Source organism: Camelina sativa, chromosome 19 (assembly GCF_030686135.1).
Source record: "Camelina sativa cultivar CO46 ecotype springtype chromosome 19, ASM3068613v1".
Classification (NCBI taxonomy): Eukaryota; Viridiplantae; Streptophyta; class Magnoliopsida; order Brassicales; family Brassicaceae; genus Camelina; species Camelina sativa.
The window spans coordinates 14,417,146-14,437,975 of NC_141898.1; the positions used below are offsets into that span (position 1 = coordinate 14,417,146).

General features: G+C 41.1%; 3 protein-coding genes and 1 non-coding gene across 4 annotated transcripts; 1 reads left to right on the forward strand and 3 right to left on the reverse strand.

Moving 5' to 3' along the window:
- Positions 1-2,127: 2,127 nt before the first annotated feature.
- Positions 2,128-2,234, reverse strand: LOC147920568 (small nucleolar RNA R71). Its single transcript, XR_015591924.1, has one exon. It is a non-coding gene; the product is annotated as a small nucleolar RNA R71 (small nucleolar RNA).
- A 10,786-nt stretch (positions 2,235-13,020) lies between these two features.
- Positions 13,021-14,921, reverse strand: LOC147920569 (uncharacterized). Its single transcript, XM_087501143.1, has 3 exons — positions 14,304-14,921; positions 14,016-14,196; positions 13,021-13,952 (listed from the first exon to the last, which is right to left on the reverse strand). The coding sequence occupies exons 1-3, from the start codon at positions 14,919-14,921 to the stop codon at positions 13,021-13,023; spliced, it is 1,731 nt and encodes a 576-aa protein (XP_087357269.1).
- A 248-nt stretch (positions 14,922-15,169) lies between these two features.
- Positions 15,170-16,278, reverse strand: LOC147920570 (uncharacterized). Its single transcript, XM_087501144.1, has 2 exons — positions 15,717-16,278; positions 15,170-15,621 (listed from the first exon to the last, which is right to left on the reverse strand). The coding sequence occupies exons 1-2, from the start codon at positions 16,276-16,278 to the stop codon at positions 15,170-15,172; spliced, it is 1,014 nt and encodes a 337-aa protein (XP_087357270.1).
- A 905-nt stretch (positions 16,279-17,183) lies between these two features.
- LOC147920571 (uncharacterized) lies at positions 17,184-18,285 on the forward strand. Its single transcript, XM_087500597.1, has 2 exons — positions 17,184-17,475; positions 17,849-18,285. The coding sequence occupies exons 1-2, from the start codon at positions 17,394-17,396 to the stop codon at positions 18,139-18,141; spliced, it is 375 nt and encodes a 124-aa protein (XP_087356723.1). The 5' UTR covers positions 17,184-17,393; the 3' UTR covers positions 18,142-18,285.
- The last annotated feature ends 2,545 nt before the right edge of the window (positions 18,286-20,830 follow it).

The following is a 20,830-nucleotide window of genomic DNA, read 5'->3' on the forward strand; positions in this document are numbered from 1 at the left end:
TTAGTCTTAATAATGAATGTCGAGGTTTACAAGTATATATAATAGAGTACAAGGCAAAAGCCCATAAACCGACTAGAACATAGGAAAGGCCAATGGGCCGTAAAACAATGGCCGATGGGCCGTACATGCGCGGACCGTACATGGGCCGTAAGGCTGATATGTTACGGTTTTGACTCACTTTGACCCCGTTTATTCGATAGTTTTGTAGTTGTTTGAGTCCTTTTCAGGTTATAATAAGAGGCTAGGAAGCTAAAAGCAAGGATTGGAACAGCAGGAGCAATCAGATCAGAAAGGAGTTGAATTGGAGCAGAAAACCTGATTTTAGACCCAGGAGCACATGCTCCCGATTTCCGAGCACATGCTCCTAACTCTACGGTTTCATGACGACATGTGGCAAGCATCTAGGAGCCAATTCCCTGCCTAATTCCCCTTATTTTAGGCGATCCTTTGTGAGAGAAAGAGGGCTGAGATCGTTTTTTTAATAGGGAGATTTGAATTTGGAATCTTTCCTTATTTTTCTCTACTTGTATGCTATTTAACCTAGGGTTTTTAGGAGAGATGGATAGACCTTTTTCTTTTGGTTTTTGAGCGACGCTTTTGTGAGAGGGAGAAGAGCGGCTACCTTGTGAAGCATATTCTGAACCCTTGTGATTTTTATATTTTTATGCTATTGAATTTCTCATCTATGTTGGTTATCATTTCTCTATGTCTGAGTAGTTTTCTTTGCTAGATTAGGGGTTTCAAAAGGGGTTTCATGGGTTAGCAACAGAACACAAATAGGGCTTTATATAATCGATTGTCTTCACTATTGTTAGACTTAATGCTTAGGTTGATTTGATCACCCAATCTATGATTCTAGGTTTATCTATTCATCAAAAGTGTAATAGGTTGCTAGAAAAGACATTAGTGGGCAAATTATCCTAGACCTGCAAAAGTTGATGTGTAGGTGATTTGTGAACTTATCATTCCTGTTCTTTAATGTTTGTCTGCGATTCTGGACTCAAACGACAGTTTAGGGTCTATGGACCGCCGAGCATGTGCTCCGGATGTCTGAGCATGTGCTCCGCGTTTCCGCACAGAATCGACCAGATAGAGTTATTGATACCACGACAGTGGATCAGTTTATATTTATGTTTGAGTTCTAGACTGGTACTTAATCTATGCCCTGAATAGTTGTTTAGTTGCTATCTCTAAAATTCCCGAGAATTACCCCTGATCTAGTGTTTTGCTTATTGCCTTTTTATACCGTTTTAATCGCGTTACTGTTACCAAACAAACCCAACTTTGAATTGTCTTAGCTTGAAATTGAACCAATAGAACCATAGATTAAAACTTGGTCTTCGTGGGATTCGACCCCTAAGTACTACTTCTTTGTTGTGCACTTGCAGTAGGAAAATAGAGTTTAAAACTCTGTGTATCAAGTTTTTGGCGCCGTTGCCGGGGACCAAATTTTTACCTTTGGTTCTCGGCGAAATTACTAGACTAAGACCTTACTGATTTGTCTTTCTGCTTCTTTTTTGCGTGTGTTACAGGTGCATGTCAAGAAGATCTACAAGAAGAAACAACACCGAAGAACTAGTTGCTTTGTCAGCCGCAGAGCTCTCTTTGGCAGAAAGAACAAACCGCAAGAACAGAAAGTTTCAATCCGTCAACATGGGTGACAACAGAAACAATGAGGATATGGCTGCCGAGTTGCAGCAACTTCGACAACAGTTGGGGCAGTTGCTCTGTGCTCAACACGAAAGAGCCGCGCTGCCACAACCGTCCATTGGGGACAAGGACAACCCGCATGTGTTCTATACCAACCGAGCGGCGATTGTTCCTCCCACCATCCAGAGACAAGATTTTGAGATGAAGCCACAGATGATCTCTCTAGTGAAGCAGCACCTATTTCACGGTCTCCCAGCTGAGATTCCGATGGACCACATCGAGAATTTTGAGGAGATATGTAGCACCACTGGTTCAAATGGGATACCGCCAGACTTTCTGAAGTGCAAGCTCTTTCCCTTCTCTCTTGCGGATAGAGCTTCACGTTGGCTGAAGTCATTGCCACCTGGGTCTCTGACATCATGGGAACAGTGTAGATCTGCGTTTCTAGACCATTTCTACACCAAGGCTAAGACCGCTGCCCTGAAGAACAAGATTTCATCGTTCCAACAGCACACTGGAGAAGCCTTCTGCGAGGCCTGGGAGAGGTACAAAGAGTACCGTAGAGAGTGTCCGCACCATGGATTCAGTGATGAACAGATTCTGGGCATTTTCTATGATGGAGTTAACTGGGACTACAGAAACGCTCTCAACTCGGCCAGCAATGGGGATTTTATGACAAAGTCTAAGGAAGGAGCATATCAGTTGATTGAGAACCTAGCTGCAAGCTCCAGCAACAAGGCTCCTGAGTATGACAGGTCCGTGAAGGTCAACAGTGTCGATACGCAAAAGATTGACGAGTTGACAGCCAAGGTGAACCTTCTTCTGAAGGGGAGCCAGAAAACTGTCCATTTTGTCGATGAGACCGGAGACATGCCGCTAGCTCAGGAGATTTGTGATGGAGAGGATGAATCGATGGAGGTTAATTATGTGAGTGGGCAAGGTTTTGTGCAGAACAGGGGTTTCAACCCGAACTACAGAAGCCATCCGAATTTGTCCTATAGAAGCACCAACGTGGATAATCCTCAGGATCAGGTGTATCCGCAGCAAGGAGCTCAGAATCAGATGAGTTATCAGAAAACCTTCTCAAACAATTTCCAAGGCAAACAGTTTGTGCCCACTCAAAACCGTTTCCAAGGGGGGAACCAACAGGCATATACAAGCGCTCAGCAAGCACTGCCTTTCACCAACCAGCAGTTGGGACCTTCATCTGCTAGCAGCTCCCAGGATGAGCTGAAAAACATGATGCAACAACTATTGGTGAATCAACAAAAAGCTTCAGTGGAAATCAACGCTAAGGTCGATACCATGTACAATGACCTTAATGGGAAGTATGAGGCAGTAATGTCACATGTGAAGAAGCTCGATGTTCAGGTTGCACAGACTGCTGAAGCCGTGAAAAGAACTCCTGGGACTCTGCCCGGAAAAGGGGAAGCAAACCCGCGGAACGAGTATGTCAATGCGATTGAGCTAAGGGGAGGAAAGAAGTTACCCCCTAGAGAAGCATCATCCGCTAGGCTTGAGAAGGGCAAGGGTATTGCTGAAGAATACCTTCCTCAACATGCTGCTGAGACTCTACCGTTGAGTCAAAAAGAAGCCGAAGCATCCGGCGAGCATGTGCTCCCATCCAGCGAGCACGTGCTCCCGACTCCCGATCAGACCGTTCCTACTGAGGTACCTCCTGCACGCGTGTACACCCCTAGGGTTCCTTACCCTGTTCCTCCTAAGAAATCTCGCAAGGATTTGGAGGATGCAAAGTGCAAGGAGATGTTGAGAGAATTGACGGTAAAACTACCCCTAGCTGATGCTGTTCAGATGATACCTGCTTTGAAAAGATATGTGAAAGGGTTAGTTTCTGGGAGAGTGTTAGAGGAAGAGAACGTGATGATGGTTTCAAGAGAGTGCAGTGCTGTGCTGCAAAACAAAGTGCTAAAGAAGAGAGATGATCTAGGGAGATTTGTCTTATCCGTGAGAATCGGTAAAACGATTTTTGCAAACTCCCTCTGTGATCTAGGTTCCAGTGTGAACCTTATGCCATATTCAGTGGCTAAAAGACTGGGATACACGAAGTTCAAGTCTACACGGATTTCATTAGTATTCGCCTATAGATCCACCAAGCGCCCCATAGGAGTGTTGGAGGATTTACATGTCCAGATAGGGGACACGCTTATACCAGCAGACTTTATGGTTCTGGAACTTGAAGAAGAACCACGTGACCCCCTGATCTTAGGTAGATCATTCTTATGCACAGCTGGTGCGATTATAGATGTGCAAGGGGGAGCGATCGATCTCCAGCTGGGGGATATGATCGCAAGGTTTGAGATGAATAAGCTGCTCAAGAAACCTATGATAGATGGTCAAACTTTTGTGGTTGATGATGGTTCAGAGGTTGCACATGAGGTTACCGATGAAGTTCTCACTCTCGACCCGTTGGAGGTTGCCTTGACAAAGGCAGAGGGTAAGTATGGATTCTTGAATGAGGAAGCTGATGGTTTTACACGCATTTTGGATGCAGGTACACGGTTCCAGCAACTGGTAGCTTACGCCAGCCTAGACGATGAGAACCAATCATGGGAGGAATCCGCCGAGGGAGCACCTGCTCCGGATTCCGGAGCACATGCTCCGGTGAAGTCAGCGGACGGTCCTTGGAGCGAGTTAAGAGCTCGAAAGGTAGAGCTAAAACCACTTCCAGCCGGGCTAAGGTACGCGTTCCTAGGTCCTAACTCTACATACCCCGTGATAGTGAACTCTGAACTAAACAATGTAGAGACCGCTTTGCTCCTTTGTGAACTTAGGAAGTATAGAAAGGCTCTAGGGTATTCACTAGATGACATTCCAGGAATCTCACCAGATCTTTGCATGCATCGGATACATCTAGAAGATGAATCAATGACTTCGGTAGAACATCAGAGGAGGTTGAACCCGACTCTAAAGGATGTTGTTAAGAAAGAGATAATGAAACTTCTAGATGCGGGTGTAATTTATGCTATTTCTGATTGTTCCTGGATTAGTCCAGTTCATGTAGTCCCTAAGAAAGGTGGAATTACAGTGGTTAAGAATGATAAAGATGAGTTGATTCCTACTAGGACAGTTACGGGACATCGCATGTGCATAGACTATAGAAAACTTAATGCTGCAACCCGTAAGGATCATTTTCCTTTGCCGTTTATTGATCAAATGCTTGAGAGATTGGCTAACCATCCTTACTACTGTTTCTTAGATGGCTATTCAGGTTTCTTTCAGATCCCAATCCATCCCGACGATCAAGAGAAGACCACATTAACATGTCCTTACGGCACCTTTGCTTACCGCAGAATGCCGTTTGACTTGTGCAATGCACCAGCGACCTTCCAACGATGCATGATGTCCATTTTCACTGACCTGATTGAGGATATAATGGAAGTTTTCATGGACGATTTCTCTGTCTATGGGAGCTCCTTTTCCGTTTGTTTGTCTAATTTGTGCAGGGTGTTGCAGCGGTGTGAAGACAAACATCTGGTGCTGAATTGGGAGAAATGCCACTTCATGGTCAGAGATGGGATAGTGCTGGGACACAAGATTTCTGAAAAGGGGATTGAGGTTGACAAAGCCAAGGTTGAGGTGATGATGAGTTTACAACCGCCTAATTCGGTAAAAGGGATCCGCAATTTCCTTGGCCACGCCGGTTTCTACAGACGGTTCATTAAGGATTTCTCCAAGATAACAAGACCACTTACCCAACTGTTGTGTAAGGAAGTGAAGTTTGATTTCGATTCTGCTTGCTTGGAAGCGTTTCACACGATCAAGGGAGCCTTGGTTAGCGCTCCGATTGTACAACCGCCAGATTGGGACCTTCCCTTTGAGGTCATGACTGATGCGAGTGATTTTGCCGTGGGAGCGGTTCTGGGACAGAGAAAAGACAAGAAGCTGCACGTGATATACTATGCCAGCCGCACGTTGGATGAGGCTTAGTGCAAGTACGCTACAACCGAGAAAGAACTTTTAGCGGTTGTGTTTGCTTTTGAGAAGTTCCGATCATACCTTGTTGGTTCCAAAGTGGTTGTTCACACTGATCATGCAGCATTGAGGTATCTACTGCCCAAGAAGGATGCAAAACCAAGGCTACTCCGTTGGATTTTGTTGCTTCAAGAGTTTTACTTGGAGATTAAAGACAAGAAGGGTATTGAGAACGGAGTTGCAGATCACTTGTCAAGAATGAGGATAGAAGAAGAGCTACCCTTGGATGATAGCCTTCCTGAAGAACATGTTTACTCGATCGGCATCTTTGATCCCGCCGAGCACATGCTCCGCCTGGGAGCACATGCTCCGAAAAACCCGTGCAAGGCAATCGATATAGATAAACAGCCGAGTTTTCCTTGGTTTGGAGAGTATGCAAACTACCTAGCAGCAGAAAAAGAACCTACTGAGTTTGTGGGGAACAATAAGAAGAAGTTCCTAAAAGACATAAGGCGGTATTTTTGGGATGAGCCTTACCTCTATAGGCATTGCTCGGATGGTGTTTTCAGGAGGTGTGTGACTGAGGAGGAGGTTCCTGGAGTCTTGTTTCATTGCCATAGCTCACCCTCTGCTGGACACTTTGCCACTTTCAAAACCGTGTCCAAAGCTCTTCAAGCGGGTTATTGGTGGCCTACCATGTTCAGAGATGCGCAGCGGTTCGTGTCTACTTGCGACACATGTCAGAGACAAGGGAACATCAGCAAGAGGAATGAAATGCCTCAGAATTTCATCTTGGAGGTTGAGGTATTTGATGTTTGGGGAATTGACTTCATGGGACCTTTCCCGAACTCATTCGGCAATGAGTACATATTGGTGGCTGTAGATTACGTGTCCAAGTGGGTAGAAGCTTTGGCCAGCCCCAATAATGATGCAAAGATCGTGCTCAAGATGTTCAAGTTGGTTATTTTCCCACGGTTTGGTGTCCCACGGGTAGTCATTAGCGATGGTGGATCGCATTTCATTAACAAGGTCTTTGAGAGTCTTCTCAAGAAGAATGGAGTGAGGCACAAGGTCGCCACCCCCTACCACCCACAAACAAGCGGCCAAGTTGAGATCTCTAACCGGGAGATTAAGAGCATTTTGCAAAAAACAGTGAACACAACAAGGAAGGATTGGTCTCAGAAGCTAGATGAGGCTCTATGGGCTTATAGAACCGCCCACAAAACACCCCTGGGGACTACACCATTTCACTTGGTGTAGTAAAAGGCTGCTTGGGCAGTGAAAATGCTTAACTTTGACACTAAGAGCGCCCATGAAAGGAGGAAGATGCAACTGCATGAGCTGGAGGAGATTAGGCACCTCGCCTATGAAAACTCAAAACTCTACAAGGAGCGTACCAAAGCCTACCATGACAAGCGGATCCTCACTAGGACCTTTGCCCCTAATGATCAAGTCTTGTTGTTCAACTCTAGGCTGAAACTGTTTCCCGGAAAGCTAAGATCACGATGGTCCGGACCCTTCACCATCAAGGAGATTAGACCATATGGGGTTGTTGTGTTGCTAGACACAAAAGGAGGAGAATTTATGGTGAATGGACAGAGGCTGAAGCCATATCTTGCCGCCTCTGAGCACGAAAGGGGTGAAACCTTCGCCCTAGGCGACCCTCCTATTGCCTAAGGAGCTTTCGAGTCAAGCTAATGACTTAAAACAAGCGCTGGGTGGGAGGCAACCCACCAGGTATATATTGCTGAGTTTTTCTTTTTCTTTTTAGGATTTGTTTCTTCTCTTTTCGGTTTCAGGAATGTTGGAAGAAGACGCGGAGCACATGCTCGCAGGACGCGAGCAACCCGATGCACATGCTCGGCGAACTGAGAACAAAAGAAAAAAAAGAGAGGAGCGATTGGGCCAGATAAGTTCAATGCAATTCTTTGGCTCAGGCCCTCCAGGCCCACTAGCCTACCAACTCGCAAAAACCTCCTCTCTTCTTCTTCTCCTTCTTCTTCTTGTCTAGGTCTCTCTTTGGCTTATTTTCACACCGGAGACGGTGTGAAGTAAGTCCGGGGGAGGGTCACCTATGACATTTGTTTTCTTTATTTTTCTTTTTATTGAGTCAGTTTGTCATGTGAGTCGAACCAAAACTTGTGGGAATTAGGACCGAAATCTGTGATGTTTTTAACCATTTGTGAGTTTGACCGTTTTTCCTAGTGACCATTGTTGCAGAACTAAGAGTACAGAGACGAGCTAATACCTCTTCACATTCGGACCCTTCTCCTGGCCAGAAAAGCTTCATCCCATTAAGGTTTCACCGGAAAGACTTAGACTCTACTTTATTGGAACCTAACCGGATTTAAATTCTTCTCGTTTTGGGCATTAGGATAGGGAACGTGTCACATATTCAGGACTTCTTATTCATTTTGCCAATCTTGCTGATCCTGAATAGCTAGCTCATTTTAAGTTAGTACCCACCTCGAGCTTAACCTCCTTTCAAACCACTTGCACTTGTATTTTTGTTTTCTCATTCTGTGCAGCTATGTGCAAAACGGTCGGGGAGAGCAGGACTGACACAATCTCTAACTCGCTCTTGCTGGAGAACCAAAGAGGAAAAAGCCGGACGGACAGAGCACGTGCTCCAACCCAGCGAGCACCTGCTCCGAAATTATATAAATCCGAGTCCGCGAGTTGTTTGGAGCAGAGAGAGAGCCTAGGATACGGTCCGCATGCTCCTGGGGCAATATCAGAAGAAGATCCCCCATCATCCTTCATATTTCTCATCTAAAAAAAAAAAAAAAAAAAAAAAAAAACGTTTAAGGATGATGGAAAGGGACCAGAGCTAGTGTTACACACCCCCGAGCATGCGTTGTACCCTGAGGAGAAAAGAGAGGCTGAGTTTGAGAAGATAAGAAGAGGAGAGTGATTAGAGGTTGTGGACATCAATGAGTCCACTCTCCCTTACCATTTTGTGCGATATCCTGCATCTCTTTCGAAGTAATGGTAACTCCTAAACACTCTATAGCTCCACCATTAAAACAGCCTTTTATCTACCAAGCCTCGATTTCACTAGCTTAATGCCCTTAATGAGAAGCTCACGCCAATTTTAATTGAATGTAAAGATTCTTTGTCTGGAAAGTGATCTTTTTCTGGGTTTGATTGCCAATTATGGTTCTGGTTTTGGAGATGTTTGCTGGAGAATTTTATCGGTATAGCTTGTTCTAACACATGTGGTCTGCAGGTCATGGTCTCCTCACGGTTTCTGAGATTTTTGCGAGTTCCCACCTTGGCTCTCTTGGCGCTTGGTTTGAGTTTGTTTGAGGCCAAACAAAGATCTAAGTCCGGGGGAGTTGATATGTTACGGTTTTGACTCACTTTGACCCCGTTTATTCGATAGTTTTGTAGTTGTTTGAGTCCTTTTCAGGTTATAATAAGAGGCTAGGAAGCTAAAAGCAAGGATTGGAACAGCAGGAGCAATCAGAGCAGAAAGGAGTTGAATTGGAGCAGAAAACCTGATTTTAGACCCAGGAGCACATGCTCCCGATTTCTGAGCACATGCTCCTAACTCTACGGTTTCATGACGACACGTGGCAAGCATCTAGGCGCTGATTCCCTGCCTAATTCCCCTTATTTTAGGCGATCCGTTGTGAGAGAAAGAGGGCTGAGATCGTTTTTTTAATAGGGAGATTTGAATTTGGAATCTTTCCTTATTTTTCTCTACTTGTATGCTATTTAACCTAGGGTTTTTAGGAGAGATGGATAGACCTTTTTCTTTTGGTTTTTGAGCGACGCTTTTGTGAGAGGGAGAAGAGCGGCTACCTTGTGAAGCATATTCTGAACCCTTGTGATTTTTATATTTTTATGCTATTGAATTTCTCACCTATGTTGGTTATTCATTTCTCTATGTCTGAGTAGTTTTCTTTGCTAGATTAGGGGTTTCAAAAGGGGTTTCATGGGTTAGCAACAGAACACAAATAGGGCTTTATATAATCGATTGTCTTCACTATTGTTAGACTTAATGCTTAGGTTGATTTGATCACCCAATCTATGATTCTAGGTTTATCTATTCATCAAAAGTGTAATAGGTTGCTAGAAAAGACATTAGTGGGCAAATTATCCTAGACCTGCGAAAGTTGATGTGTAGGTGATTTGTGAACTTATCATTCCTGTTCTTTAATGCTTGTCTGCGATTCTGGACTCAAACGACAGTTTAGGGTCTATGGACCGCCGAGCATGTGCTCCGGATGTCTGAGCATGTGCTCCGCGTTTCCGCACAGAATCGATCAGATAGAGTTATTGATACCACGACAGTGGATCAGTTTATATTTATGTTTGAGTTCTAGACTGGTACTTAATCTATGCCCTGAATAGTTGTTTAGTTGCTATCTCTGAAATTCCCGAGAATTACCCCTGATCTAGTGTTTTGCTTATTGCCTTTTTATACCGTTTTAATTGCGTTACTGTTACCAAACAAACCCAACTTTGAATTGTCTTAACTTGAAATTGAACCAATAAAACCATAGAGTAAAACTTGGTCTTCGTGGGATTCGACCCCTAAGTACTACTTCTTTGCTGTGCACTTGCAGTAAGAAAATAGGGTTTAAAACTCTGTGTATCAAAGGCCATGTCCTAACAGACTGTGAGCGGGCCGGTCTGTAGAGTCCACAAGTGTTTTACAACATCGGAGATATTTTCATTTTTCGTTGATGTCACTGTTGAGAAAGTTTCTACGTAAAATTCACACCATACATAGAAAATCAAAACGACATGAGTTGTACGACTTATTATTAGTCATCAGATGCTTGTATTATATTTGTGTGGCCATTGCAAGTTTCACATTTGAATTGACATTTCATACAAATCAATTTCCAAGACATGTAAAACGCACGAGAAAGAAAAAAAAATATCTAAGGAGATTTAAATTCGTCGTACTGTGATACCACGTATAAAATACATAGAATTAAAAATTAGTGGTATATATTCAGGTAAAAAATGCATATAAATTCGTCTTCTTATGATGACAAGTTTCTATAGTAGGACAGAGAAGCCATGTGACACATGTGTGGTCTGTGATCCTGTGAATCTGTAATCTTAACGAATGGTATGGTATATATGTGTCAGCAGTTTAAGCTTGATTTTTCATTTAGTGTCTCACATCAGGAATTTTTCATTTAGTGTCTCACATCAATATAACTGCACATTATATAGTTCAGATCTATATTTTTCCAAACTTTAATAGGTTAGCACATTTTTTAGAATCTAGCTTTATGTTTACATTTGTAATCTTTATATAGAAACTGATAGCTTTTGCAACAAATTGTTCTTGTTTAGTGATATCTATATCCATGGGTTAACCGGCTTTTTCTTTATTTTCGGAGGAATGAGGTCTCGATTAATAAGGAGTTATTTCAAAACGGATAGATTAGCTCGACCATTTTTCGCAAAATATTAGTTATATGTAAATCTTCAATCTTCGGTTTGGATTTCTACAATTTTTTTTTTTTTTGGATAACCCAGATATCCCAACGTTCTCCGACAGGACAGGAGTCCACGTGTTAGCTATCGGATACCCGACAAAGCAGGGGTCCACGTGTTAGACTATCGGTTCGCTTGGACTAACCATGTATTGGCTCCTGGACGCTGCAGCCCGTATGTGAATTCTGCAGTGGCCAGGGCTCGAACTCGTGATGACGGATACCTCAGCTGAGGATCCTTTACCACCAGAGCTGGAGACTCTGGTTGGATTTCTACAACTTGATGACAAAAAAAGTTTATAAATGATTTCTTGGCTGTGGATCCACCAAGTTCCACTGGAACTAATTTTTAAAAAATCAATCTTTATAAAATCTAACTGTATTAAAAATATATAAATTATATTAAAAATTAAATTTCGTGAAAATATTTTTTTCTTAGTTACTTTTTTCGGTTTGATACTCATTTACTAACTTTTAAACCCCAGATCACAGATAAACTATTCCGTTGTTATCAAAATTTTATGTATATAATCGATATTGTAGGACTAACTATGTATATAATCGATATTGTAGGACTAACTATAGGGATGTCAAAATGGTGTTTGAAATATGTCTTGTGAAAGAAATAGTAAAGCTTTTTGTATCAAAAAGGTTTTGTAAATTAAAATAAAAAGGAGGTGCCGTTGACTATAATCAAGTTTCCACTTGAAAACATTGTTTAATAATATTGGTCATTTCAAGTTTTTATTTTCGGGTGTAGAAACTCAGAGTCGACTTCCTAATAATAATAAATTAATAATAAGATTATCAATTTAGAAGTGCTATTGTATTAGCAAATTGTCTCTCTACTAAATATCAACTTAGTGTTCAAGTTTACAATATCAAAACCCACTTTAATTTATAAAATTTAAGATAGACAATACAAAATAAAAGAAGAATGAAAAATACTACTGAGAAATAAAGAGATGGAAAATTTATTAATTAATTTATGTGAATAATGGTAAATAAAATGTAGTAAATTAATGTGAATTGGATAACTAAAAACATGGATAATAGTTAAGAGAAAAGAAGATGACACTCGCTATTAAGAATGTCAAATGTAAAAAAAAAATAGAAAGTAAACTTTCTTATATTGTATAAGATTTTAAGTCTAATTCGTGGAGGAATGTCTCTTGTAACCGTTGTTGTATATTGTGTTCTCAAAGAGGCGTGCCCGTGAAGGGAAATACTTTGTTTCTCATAAAACAGGAGGGACAAGAGATTTTTTACTCTCCTTTGATTTTACAACAGAGACTTTTGGACCACGTCTGCCCTTTGATTTTGATAGTAAGTACTAAGTACATGACTTTATCTTGTGTTAGATCAAAGTAGCTTGCGGCAGCTACATCTAAGATAGATCATATGGATTACAACTAAGATTGAGCCCAATGCAGTTTTGTGGAGAAAATTCTTTGACATTCAACTTATGAGTAGTTCTTTCAATCTGATGATTTTAAAGTTGAGAGTTTCTTCATTGATAAGGAGAAGAAAGTAGTTGTGGTTGGTGTCAGATACTGTGACGAGACTGGCTACAAGACATGTTTCGTGGTAGGAGAAGATGGATATTTCAAAGAAACGGATCTTGAAGTTGTGCTCTCTTATGTTACATGTTCGGTTCAGATCCTGTAATTAAGTTACAGTGTTTGTTTGCAGGATGCAACAGAAAAGGAGGAGATTCTTATAGTCTTATATTAGTCATATCTTTACATCACCTAGTTTATTTCTTGCATCATCTCTTTTTCTTTTCATTAATCATTGTTTTGAACTAGCCTGTTTAGTTAACAAGAACACAAACATGTATTGCCGATTTGAAACTAGACTTGGTTATTATTTTATTTTTTTGGTATGAATGTTAAATTATATTCACAAAAATTAATACAGTGGTTCAATGGGGTTTTACAGCTTAAAGCAGCTTTTTAAAAACCGCACAACAATATTAAGAGCCTGAACTGAATGAAATAGGGTGAGTTTGAAACCAAAGCTGAAGACCATTTTCATAGCCAGAGGTGGTAGTCAGCGTGAGCAATCTATTACGAACATTCTTGGAAATGAAACGGTAGAGATTGGAGGGAGGAGTTGGAGCTTCGCCGTGCCTTTGAGCATTACGTTCCCGCCAGAGGCTGTGTATTGCAGACTGAAAGACATACCGCAGAACAAAGAGGTGAAGCCGTGAAGTAGAAGAATAAAGAAGCATAGGGGCCAAAGTTGCCCAGTGCGTGGTGAACCGAACACCCAATAATCCTTTAGCCAGAGCAGACCACACATATGAGGAGTATGTGCAAGAGAAAAAAATGTGCTCTCTCGTTTCCTTATGTCCCTGACAGAGGACACAAGCTCTATTCACAACAGCGTTCCACTGGACCAAATTGTCACCAGTAAAGAGTCTGTTATGGAAAGCAAGCCAAGTGATAAAGGAGAATTTAGATGTTGAGTGGGTAAACCAAACTCCTGCAGACCAGTCACAGGGCGGGTTTGGTTGTCGTATCAAGCACCAGGTATCATACGAGAAGAATTTATCCTTAAAACAACCGTTCTTCTGTTTCCAGAGTGAGCAATCACAACCATGATGTTGCACTGATTGGCGGATGGAGTCGAGCACATCCTCAATCTGGTTTAGGATGTCAACACGGTGCCTACGTCTCCGATGCAAAAAAGCTTCTGCCACAATACTCTGCTGTGGGGTCCCCATATCAATACTACCCCGGTTCCCAAGTTGAGCAAACAGCTGACCAATTGGACTCCAAACATAAAACCACAATGATGTTTCATTGCCTGTTGTCACCTCCTTTTTATGTAAAGTCGCAGAAAGATCGCGATACTTCAGAATCTTCCGCCATATCCATGATCCACCAACACTCTTCTCATTAACTGACCAGAAGGAACCAGTTCGGATCAAGTTCCGTCAAACCCAGCTGACCCAAAAGGAGTTACTTGCAGACACAAGACGCCAAATTAGCTTCAGAATACACACTGTATTCGTATCTTGCAGACGACGAAGCCCCAAACCTCCCTCATGCTTTGGTTTACACACATCAAGCCAAGAGATTTTAGCCTTTTTCGAGTTTAGGTCCGGACCAGACCACAAGAAAGCCGAGAAAAGGCTATCAATCTCCTGAAGGCACCGTCTCGGCAAGCGAAAAGCAGAGAGCCAGAAGTTGGTTAGACTAGATAGCACTGATTTTATTAACTGAAGCCTGCCCGTAAAAGACAAGAACCGACCTGTCCAGGAGGAGATACGAAGGCGAATGCGTTCAAGAAGTGGTAGATAATCAGCGGGTGCCATAGAACGAGTAAGAAGGGGGAGCCCCAAGTACCGGACAAGGAGAGAGCCAACAGTAAACGGGAGTGTTGCAGGATGTCTTGCTGATGTTGCGGAGAAAAACCAGCCATGAACAGAGTGGATTTCTCCACACTAATTTTGAGACCAGAAACAACTGCAAACCGGTCAAACACAGCTAAATTTTCTGCATCAGAGTGAGAGCTCCCATCAGAAAAAAATAGAATATCATATGCAAAACAGAGATGGGTGAGGTTCATTGTTTTGCAGCGAGAGTGATAGCCAATGTGATGATCAGTTGCAGCCTTATCAAGCATTAGAGACAGCACATTCATACAAATCACAAAAAGATATGGAGATAGAGAACATTCTTGCCTCAATCTTCTTGTACTTTGAAAATAACCAGCTAACTCCCCATTGATTTGCAAAGAGAAGAAAGCCAAGCCAATGCAGAGTTCAATCCAATGGATAAAATCAGTGGGAAGATTAATGGCTTTGAGGATATTCAGTAGGAACGGCCATTGCACTGAGTCAAACGCATTGGAGATATCAATCTTCATCATGCATCGAGGAGAAATGGATTTGGAGCGATGAATGAGGGAAGAATAACCTTCAAACAATTAGCAATAATCTTGGAGACTACCTTGCATAACACGTTACAACAGGAAATAGGATGATAGTTCTTCATCTCCTGTGAATCAGACTTTTTTGGGATAAGGGCCAGGATTGTCGAATTTACACCTTTAGGGAGGAAACCTTTGAGGCAAAAGGATTGAACAGCTATGACAAAATCTCTACCCAATATCGGTCATGCTTGCTTGAAGAATTCGACAGTGTAATCATCCGGACCAGGTGACTTACTCCCTGACATCTTAAACAGTGTTTGACGAATCCCGTCTTCAGAGATCAACTTCAATAATCCCTCATGTTCAGCAGTTGAGCAACGAAATGTCACCAACTCCTCTAACTGAGTAACACTCATGCCCTCATAGTCAGTTGGCACGTGCGTGAGGAACTCCTCAAAGAACCGGACCACCTCAGCTTTAATCTCTGGTTGAGTTTTTGCAATGGAACCATCATGACAGAGTATCTCGCGAATAACATTAAGAGCTTGTCGAGATTTGACAGCATTGTGGAAAAATTTGTTATTCTTATCACCCACCAATAACCAGTTTAACTTAGACCGTTGTTTCAAGAAACTCTCCTCTAAATCAGACACATGATCCCACCGCTGGAAAGCCTGCTCCTCAGCCTCCTCCGCTGCAGTCGTTGGTTTCAAAGCGTAGAGAGCTGTCTCTCACATAGGATTTTGTGTGCATCCTCCACCTACTCGGAGAGTTTGCTAAGCTTTTGACGACATAAAGACCTTAGGAGTGGTTTTAGTGCCTTAAGTTTCTTGGCAAAGCGAAACATAGCAGAGGTAGAGTGGTAGAGACTCCCTGAGCTATCCCAGAAAGCTTGCACCATGTGCATAAACTCCGGGAACGACATGATGGCATTTGAAAACTTAAATGGTACCCTTGGCTTGCAAGCCTGATTCCCCACTGATAACTTGCAGCGAAGGTTGTCAGAGCATCCACCAGATTCAAACACTCCATAAGCGTCAACATAGTGACGACTCCAAGCCTCATTAACCAAAATACGATCTAATTTCTTGCAAATTAGTCCTTCATCCCTCTTGTTACCCCAAGTAAACAGAGGACCATGAGAGTGCATATCTGTTAAAGAACAATGACGCACGACATCCTGAAAGTCGCGCATTCCACTAGTGACAGAGGGACTATCGTCATAAGTAGAGTGTTCGACACCATCGAGTATTTCATTAAAATCTCCTACAATCAACCAAAGCTTATTTGCAAACAGTGGAGAGTCGAAATGATACTTGAGATCCTCCCAAACCTCTTTCCTTATACGCATAGACAAAGGAGACAAAGATAATTATTATCACTTTTGTGATTATAATAAAAACATGTAAATTTAAAATTAAATAAGAAAATAGCTTCAATTTTAGTGGAAAAAATCTAAAAATATTAAAAATGATTGCAAATGACATAATGTTTTTTTTAAAACTATTATTCCGATTTATGAGTAGTTAATTATATCAGAATTCCTATCATCAGTGTCTGATCCAACTTCTGCTTCTATTATTAGCTCATCCAAATCTTATGTCTCAACCTGCAATAAATCAGATACGACAATAAAATTATCATTATATTACAGTGAAATCAAAATTTTGTTTAACAAAATTTTCTTTCTTCGGTACACCATAATTGTTGCTTTCCATTATTCGTTTTTTTCGGCTAAGTTATCCGTAGATATAGAACATAACATACTTAATAAACATTAATGTTTCTGTCAAAACATACTTAATAAATATTAATGTTTCTGTCAAATGTTCCAACAGAGTGAGTATTCGTATTCACGATGGCCCAGCAAAACTTTTGTACCCTCTAAAAGCAGTTTCTAGTTGTACTGCTTGATGCAATCATGCTATACTTACTCTTGTTCAGTGCATATAGATTTTTCTTTATCTCTCTGTCGGTACAGATTGGAAGAAGGATCCTTAACAAGTATAGTGGATGACTTTTCTTTCCAAAAATCTAATACTTTAACCAAAAAGATAGAAAAACATAACAATCTGATATGAATTCTAAATATCTAGAAGTTTATGCATGCGCTGTGTTTATAAAATTATTTTTAAAACTAGTGGAGTTGTCATTTACGTTGATTCAAATATAGTTACAAATTACAATGAATCCAACAGCGGACCATAAGGGTCCAGACGCAACACGTATATATACTCTCATACTTATCTCCTAATTACTACTTTGTTTATATTTTGATAACTTTCTTTAACTTTACTTTTGATAAAATAATTTCAATCTTTTTATCCGACTACGTTGTAGTTCTTTTGACTTTTCTCGTTTCCTATCCTCCTAATTTTTCTTTAAATAGAGGGCATGCATCGTAACATTCTATCCATCACTTGTTTTAACATACTAAGAGAGTTATAATAAGTTGAGAAAAAAAAAATGGCTTCAAAGGCTTTGATTCTGTTGGGTCTCTTTGCAATTCTTGTCGTCGTTTCCGAAGTGTCTGCCGCAAGACAGTCGGGTACGTAAAATTATTATATATATGCATTTCAATCTACTTCTACTATTGGATGCTATTTCTTTTCTTTTTTTTTAAAGAAAATATGTTAGTGAGGCTATTCGAACCTGAACTAACGTATCGTTTGTAATTTGTCCAACTATTTTTTCCGTTCCATTTTGTGGACTTACTAAAGGCAAGACAGACTTAAGTGATGTAAAGTTTTGTGAAAATTAAGTTTGAAATGTGTGTTTAGTGTTGTAAATATATTTTTTTTAAGTTTGAAATATTTGTATTTATTTTTAAAAGTCTTTAAATTTAAAGGACAATGAAATCAGGAAGAGGAATGCACATGTGCACGTGCTTAACAATATCTGAAATACTGTTTTTTGGGCAGGCATGGTGAAGCCGGAGAGTGAGGAAAAAGTGCAACCTGAAGGTTATGGCCATGGCGGCCATGGAGGAGGACACTATGGAGGAGGAGGACATTACGGAGGAGGAGGAGGCGGAGGACACTACGGAGGAGGAGGAGGCGGAGGACACTACGGAGGAGGAGGAGGCCACGGACACGGAGGAGGGGGCCACGGACTTGACGGATACGGAGGACATGGTGGACACGGAGGACATGGAGGCCACGGAGGAGGAGGCCACGGACTTAACGAACCTGTTCAGACACAGCCCGGTGTTTAAAACTCTATAATAGATTCGCCACCAGCATGATTGCACTTATATATACACTTATGTGTGTGTATGACTATAAATAAATCATGGTGAGTTTGTGTAATGCAGTCCCTTCAGAAATGTTTGGAATAAAATTTCATAATACTAGTCTAATTTCTCTCTGTTTGAATTATAATTGCGCTGTTTGAATAATAATTTCGTTTATAGTTCTTTCACAAAAAAAAAAAAAAAAAATCGTTTCTAGGTCATATTACTCTATCGTTTTTTTTCTTTCTGTTACGGAGTTATAATCCCTTATCATATTCTTAGTGTTGGAGAAAAAAAAAACATGGTAAACTGGCTAGGGAATATTTTTAAAAGTATTACCAAACACCTAGAGATCTAGACAATCAAGGTCTTGCATACACTAGCACTTACAAAGTTCACTAAACATACGAAAGTTCCACAAGTAAATTCTTACACTAGAGATGACTTTCTTGATTCTGTTGACTTCGAGCCACTCTCGTCACTTACCGATGTCTTCGATCACCTTCCTCATTCTGATGTCCCCTCGTGCACCAACGCCGGAGCCTCCATCTCCTCCGTCTCCACTGGAACCACCGGATCTACCAGACCTTCAGATCTATGTTTTCCTTTGTTGAATCTCTTGCCCAGCCGTTGAGCCCCTCTTCCTTCAGAGTGTGTGACTCGCTCGTCGTCTTTATCTCCTCCGCCATATCTATAGAATCAAGAGATAGTTTAAGAACTCAAATAAAGAATAACTCTCTTTATTAATACCAAAGAAAATAACTCAAAACTTTGGTCTCTCTCTTAAACTCTCAATCTCTAATTCATAAGTTGTGTCACAACTCAACACATCCTTATATAAGACTTTGCTAATCCTAATCCTACTAGGAATCACACATATTAGATATCTCCTAATACACTTGATCCTTATCTCTCTAATAAACCCAATTGTAGTAGGACTAGAACTAACTTCCAACTCAAGCTTCCATCAAGCTTATCCCAACAGTCTCCTCCTTAAGCTTGAAACTCTGTTTTGACAAATCTTGAACTCCCAAGAGGTCTCTCATTATTCAGAACTTTTTTTTATCTAAGGCCTTTGTAAGTATATTCGCTCTTTGCTCTGTTCCCGGTACATGCTCAACTTTGATTTGTCCACTCTCAACACGTTCTCGTATGAAGTGATAACGCCTATGTATATGCTTGCTTCTCCCATGAAAAAACAGGATTCTTTGTGAGAGCAATCGCTGATTGATTATCAATCCGAATAATAACTTTTTCCTCCTCAGCTCCAGTGATCTCTACCATCAAATCCTGCAACCAAACAGCTTGTTTTGCCGCCTCTGTTCCAGCCATGAACTCCGCTTCACAAGAAGAAAGAGTCACTACATCCTGTTTCTGCGAGCACCAAGTGATAGGACTATCCCCAAGAAAAAAAATGTGTCCTGATGTACTCCTTCCATCGTCTGCATCAATGTTATGGCTACTGTCGCTATAACCAATTAGCCGTGGCATCTTCTTTCTACCATAAGACAGACCAAGGTTCGTAGTTCCCTGAGATATCGTAGACATTGTTTCATAGCAACTCCATGCAACTACCTTGGACTCTGCATATAACGACTGAGTATCCCTATGCAATAAGATAAATCCGGCCGTGTGTGTAGCAGATATCGCAAACATCCTACATTCTTTCGATATGTTGTCGCATTAATCTCTTTCTCCTTTTCAGCCTTTGACATCTTTAGCTCTGGCTCCATTGGTATAAGAACCGAGTTACACTTTGACATTCCTGTGTCCTCCAAGATCTTGTTAGCATATCGAGCTTGGCTTAACGTGAATCCATCTTGGTGTTGATCCACTTGCATCCCAAGGTAGTATGTCAGTATTCCAAGACCACTCATTTCAAATTTAGAACGCATCTCCTCCTTAAATTTGTTAATCACAGCCAAACTTGTCCCTGTGATGAATAAGTCGTCAACATACACACCTATGATTAGAAGATCAGTCCTGATGTATTTTCGATAAACATAAGGTTCCTGTGAACACTTTACAAACTTGAGTTCCTGTAGAAAGTGATTGAGCTTGTTATTCCAAGCTCTTGGTGCCTATCTTAAGCCATACAAGGCTTTATTAAGTTTGTAAACTTTCCCTTCTTTTCCTCTTATCTCAAATCCCTCTCGTTAAGAAACATAAACAGTTTCCTTAATTTCTCCATGAAGAAAAGCTGTTTTAACATCGAGATGATGAATCTCCCAACCATGTGATGCCGCAAGATCAATAAGCAATCATATGGTTTCAATCCTGGCAACCAGAGCAAATACTTCTTCAAAATCAATTCCATACTTCTGCTCATACCCTTTGGCGACAAGTCTAGCTTTATATTTATTGATATTCCCATCATAATTCCTCTTTAACTTGAACACCCACTTCAGGCCAATTGGCTTTGCTCCTATAGGTAAGACAACAAGCTCCCAAGTCCTAAGCTTCTCAATCGAGCATATTTCCTCTTCACACGCCCATGTCCACTCCTTGGACATTTTTGCTCCATCAAAGCACCTAGGTTCATTATTAAGACTGAGTAGCAAAAATTCACCTTCTTCTTCTGCAAGCAAAAAGTAATCATTTAAGTACTTTGGCTTAGTACTTATTCATGTTGATCTTCAAAGCTCTGTTTCTGTCGAAACTGCACTAGAAT

Excerpts from the sequence above, each read along its gene's own strand:
- LOC147920569 (XM_087501143.1), bottom strand. The coding sequence starts at position 14,921 with ATGAAGATTGATATCTCCAATGCGTTTGACTCAGTGCAATGGCCGTTC. Across the intron at positions 14,197-14,303 it reads TCGTATCTCCTCCTGGACAG|GAGATTGATAGCCTTTTCTC; the intron begins GTCGGTTCTTGT and ends CGGTGCCTTCAG. Across the intron at positions 13,953-14,015 it reads TTGGCGTCTTGTGTCTGCAA|TTAATGAGAAGAGTGTTGGT; the intron begins GTAACTCCTTTT and ends CCTTCTGGTCAG.
- LOC147920570 (XM_087501144.1), bottom strand. The coding sequence starts at position 16,278 with ATGCGTATAAGGAAAGAGGTTTGGGAGGATCTCAAGTATCATTTCGAC. Across the intron at positions 15,622-15,716 it reads ACTCCTAAGGTCTTTATGTC|CGGAGGAGGCTGAGGAGCAG; the intron begins GTCAAAAGCTTA and ends CAACGACTGCAG.
- LOC147920571 (XM_087500597.1), top strand. The coding sequence starts at position 17,394 with ATGGCTTCAAAGGCTTTGATTCTGTTGGGTCTCTTTGCAATTCTTGTC. Across the intron at positions 17,476-17,848 it reads GTCTGCCGCAAGACAGTCGG|GCATGGTGAAGCCGGAGAGT; the intron begins GTACGTAAAATT and ends TTTTTTGGGCAG.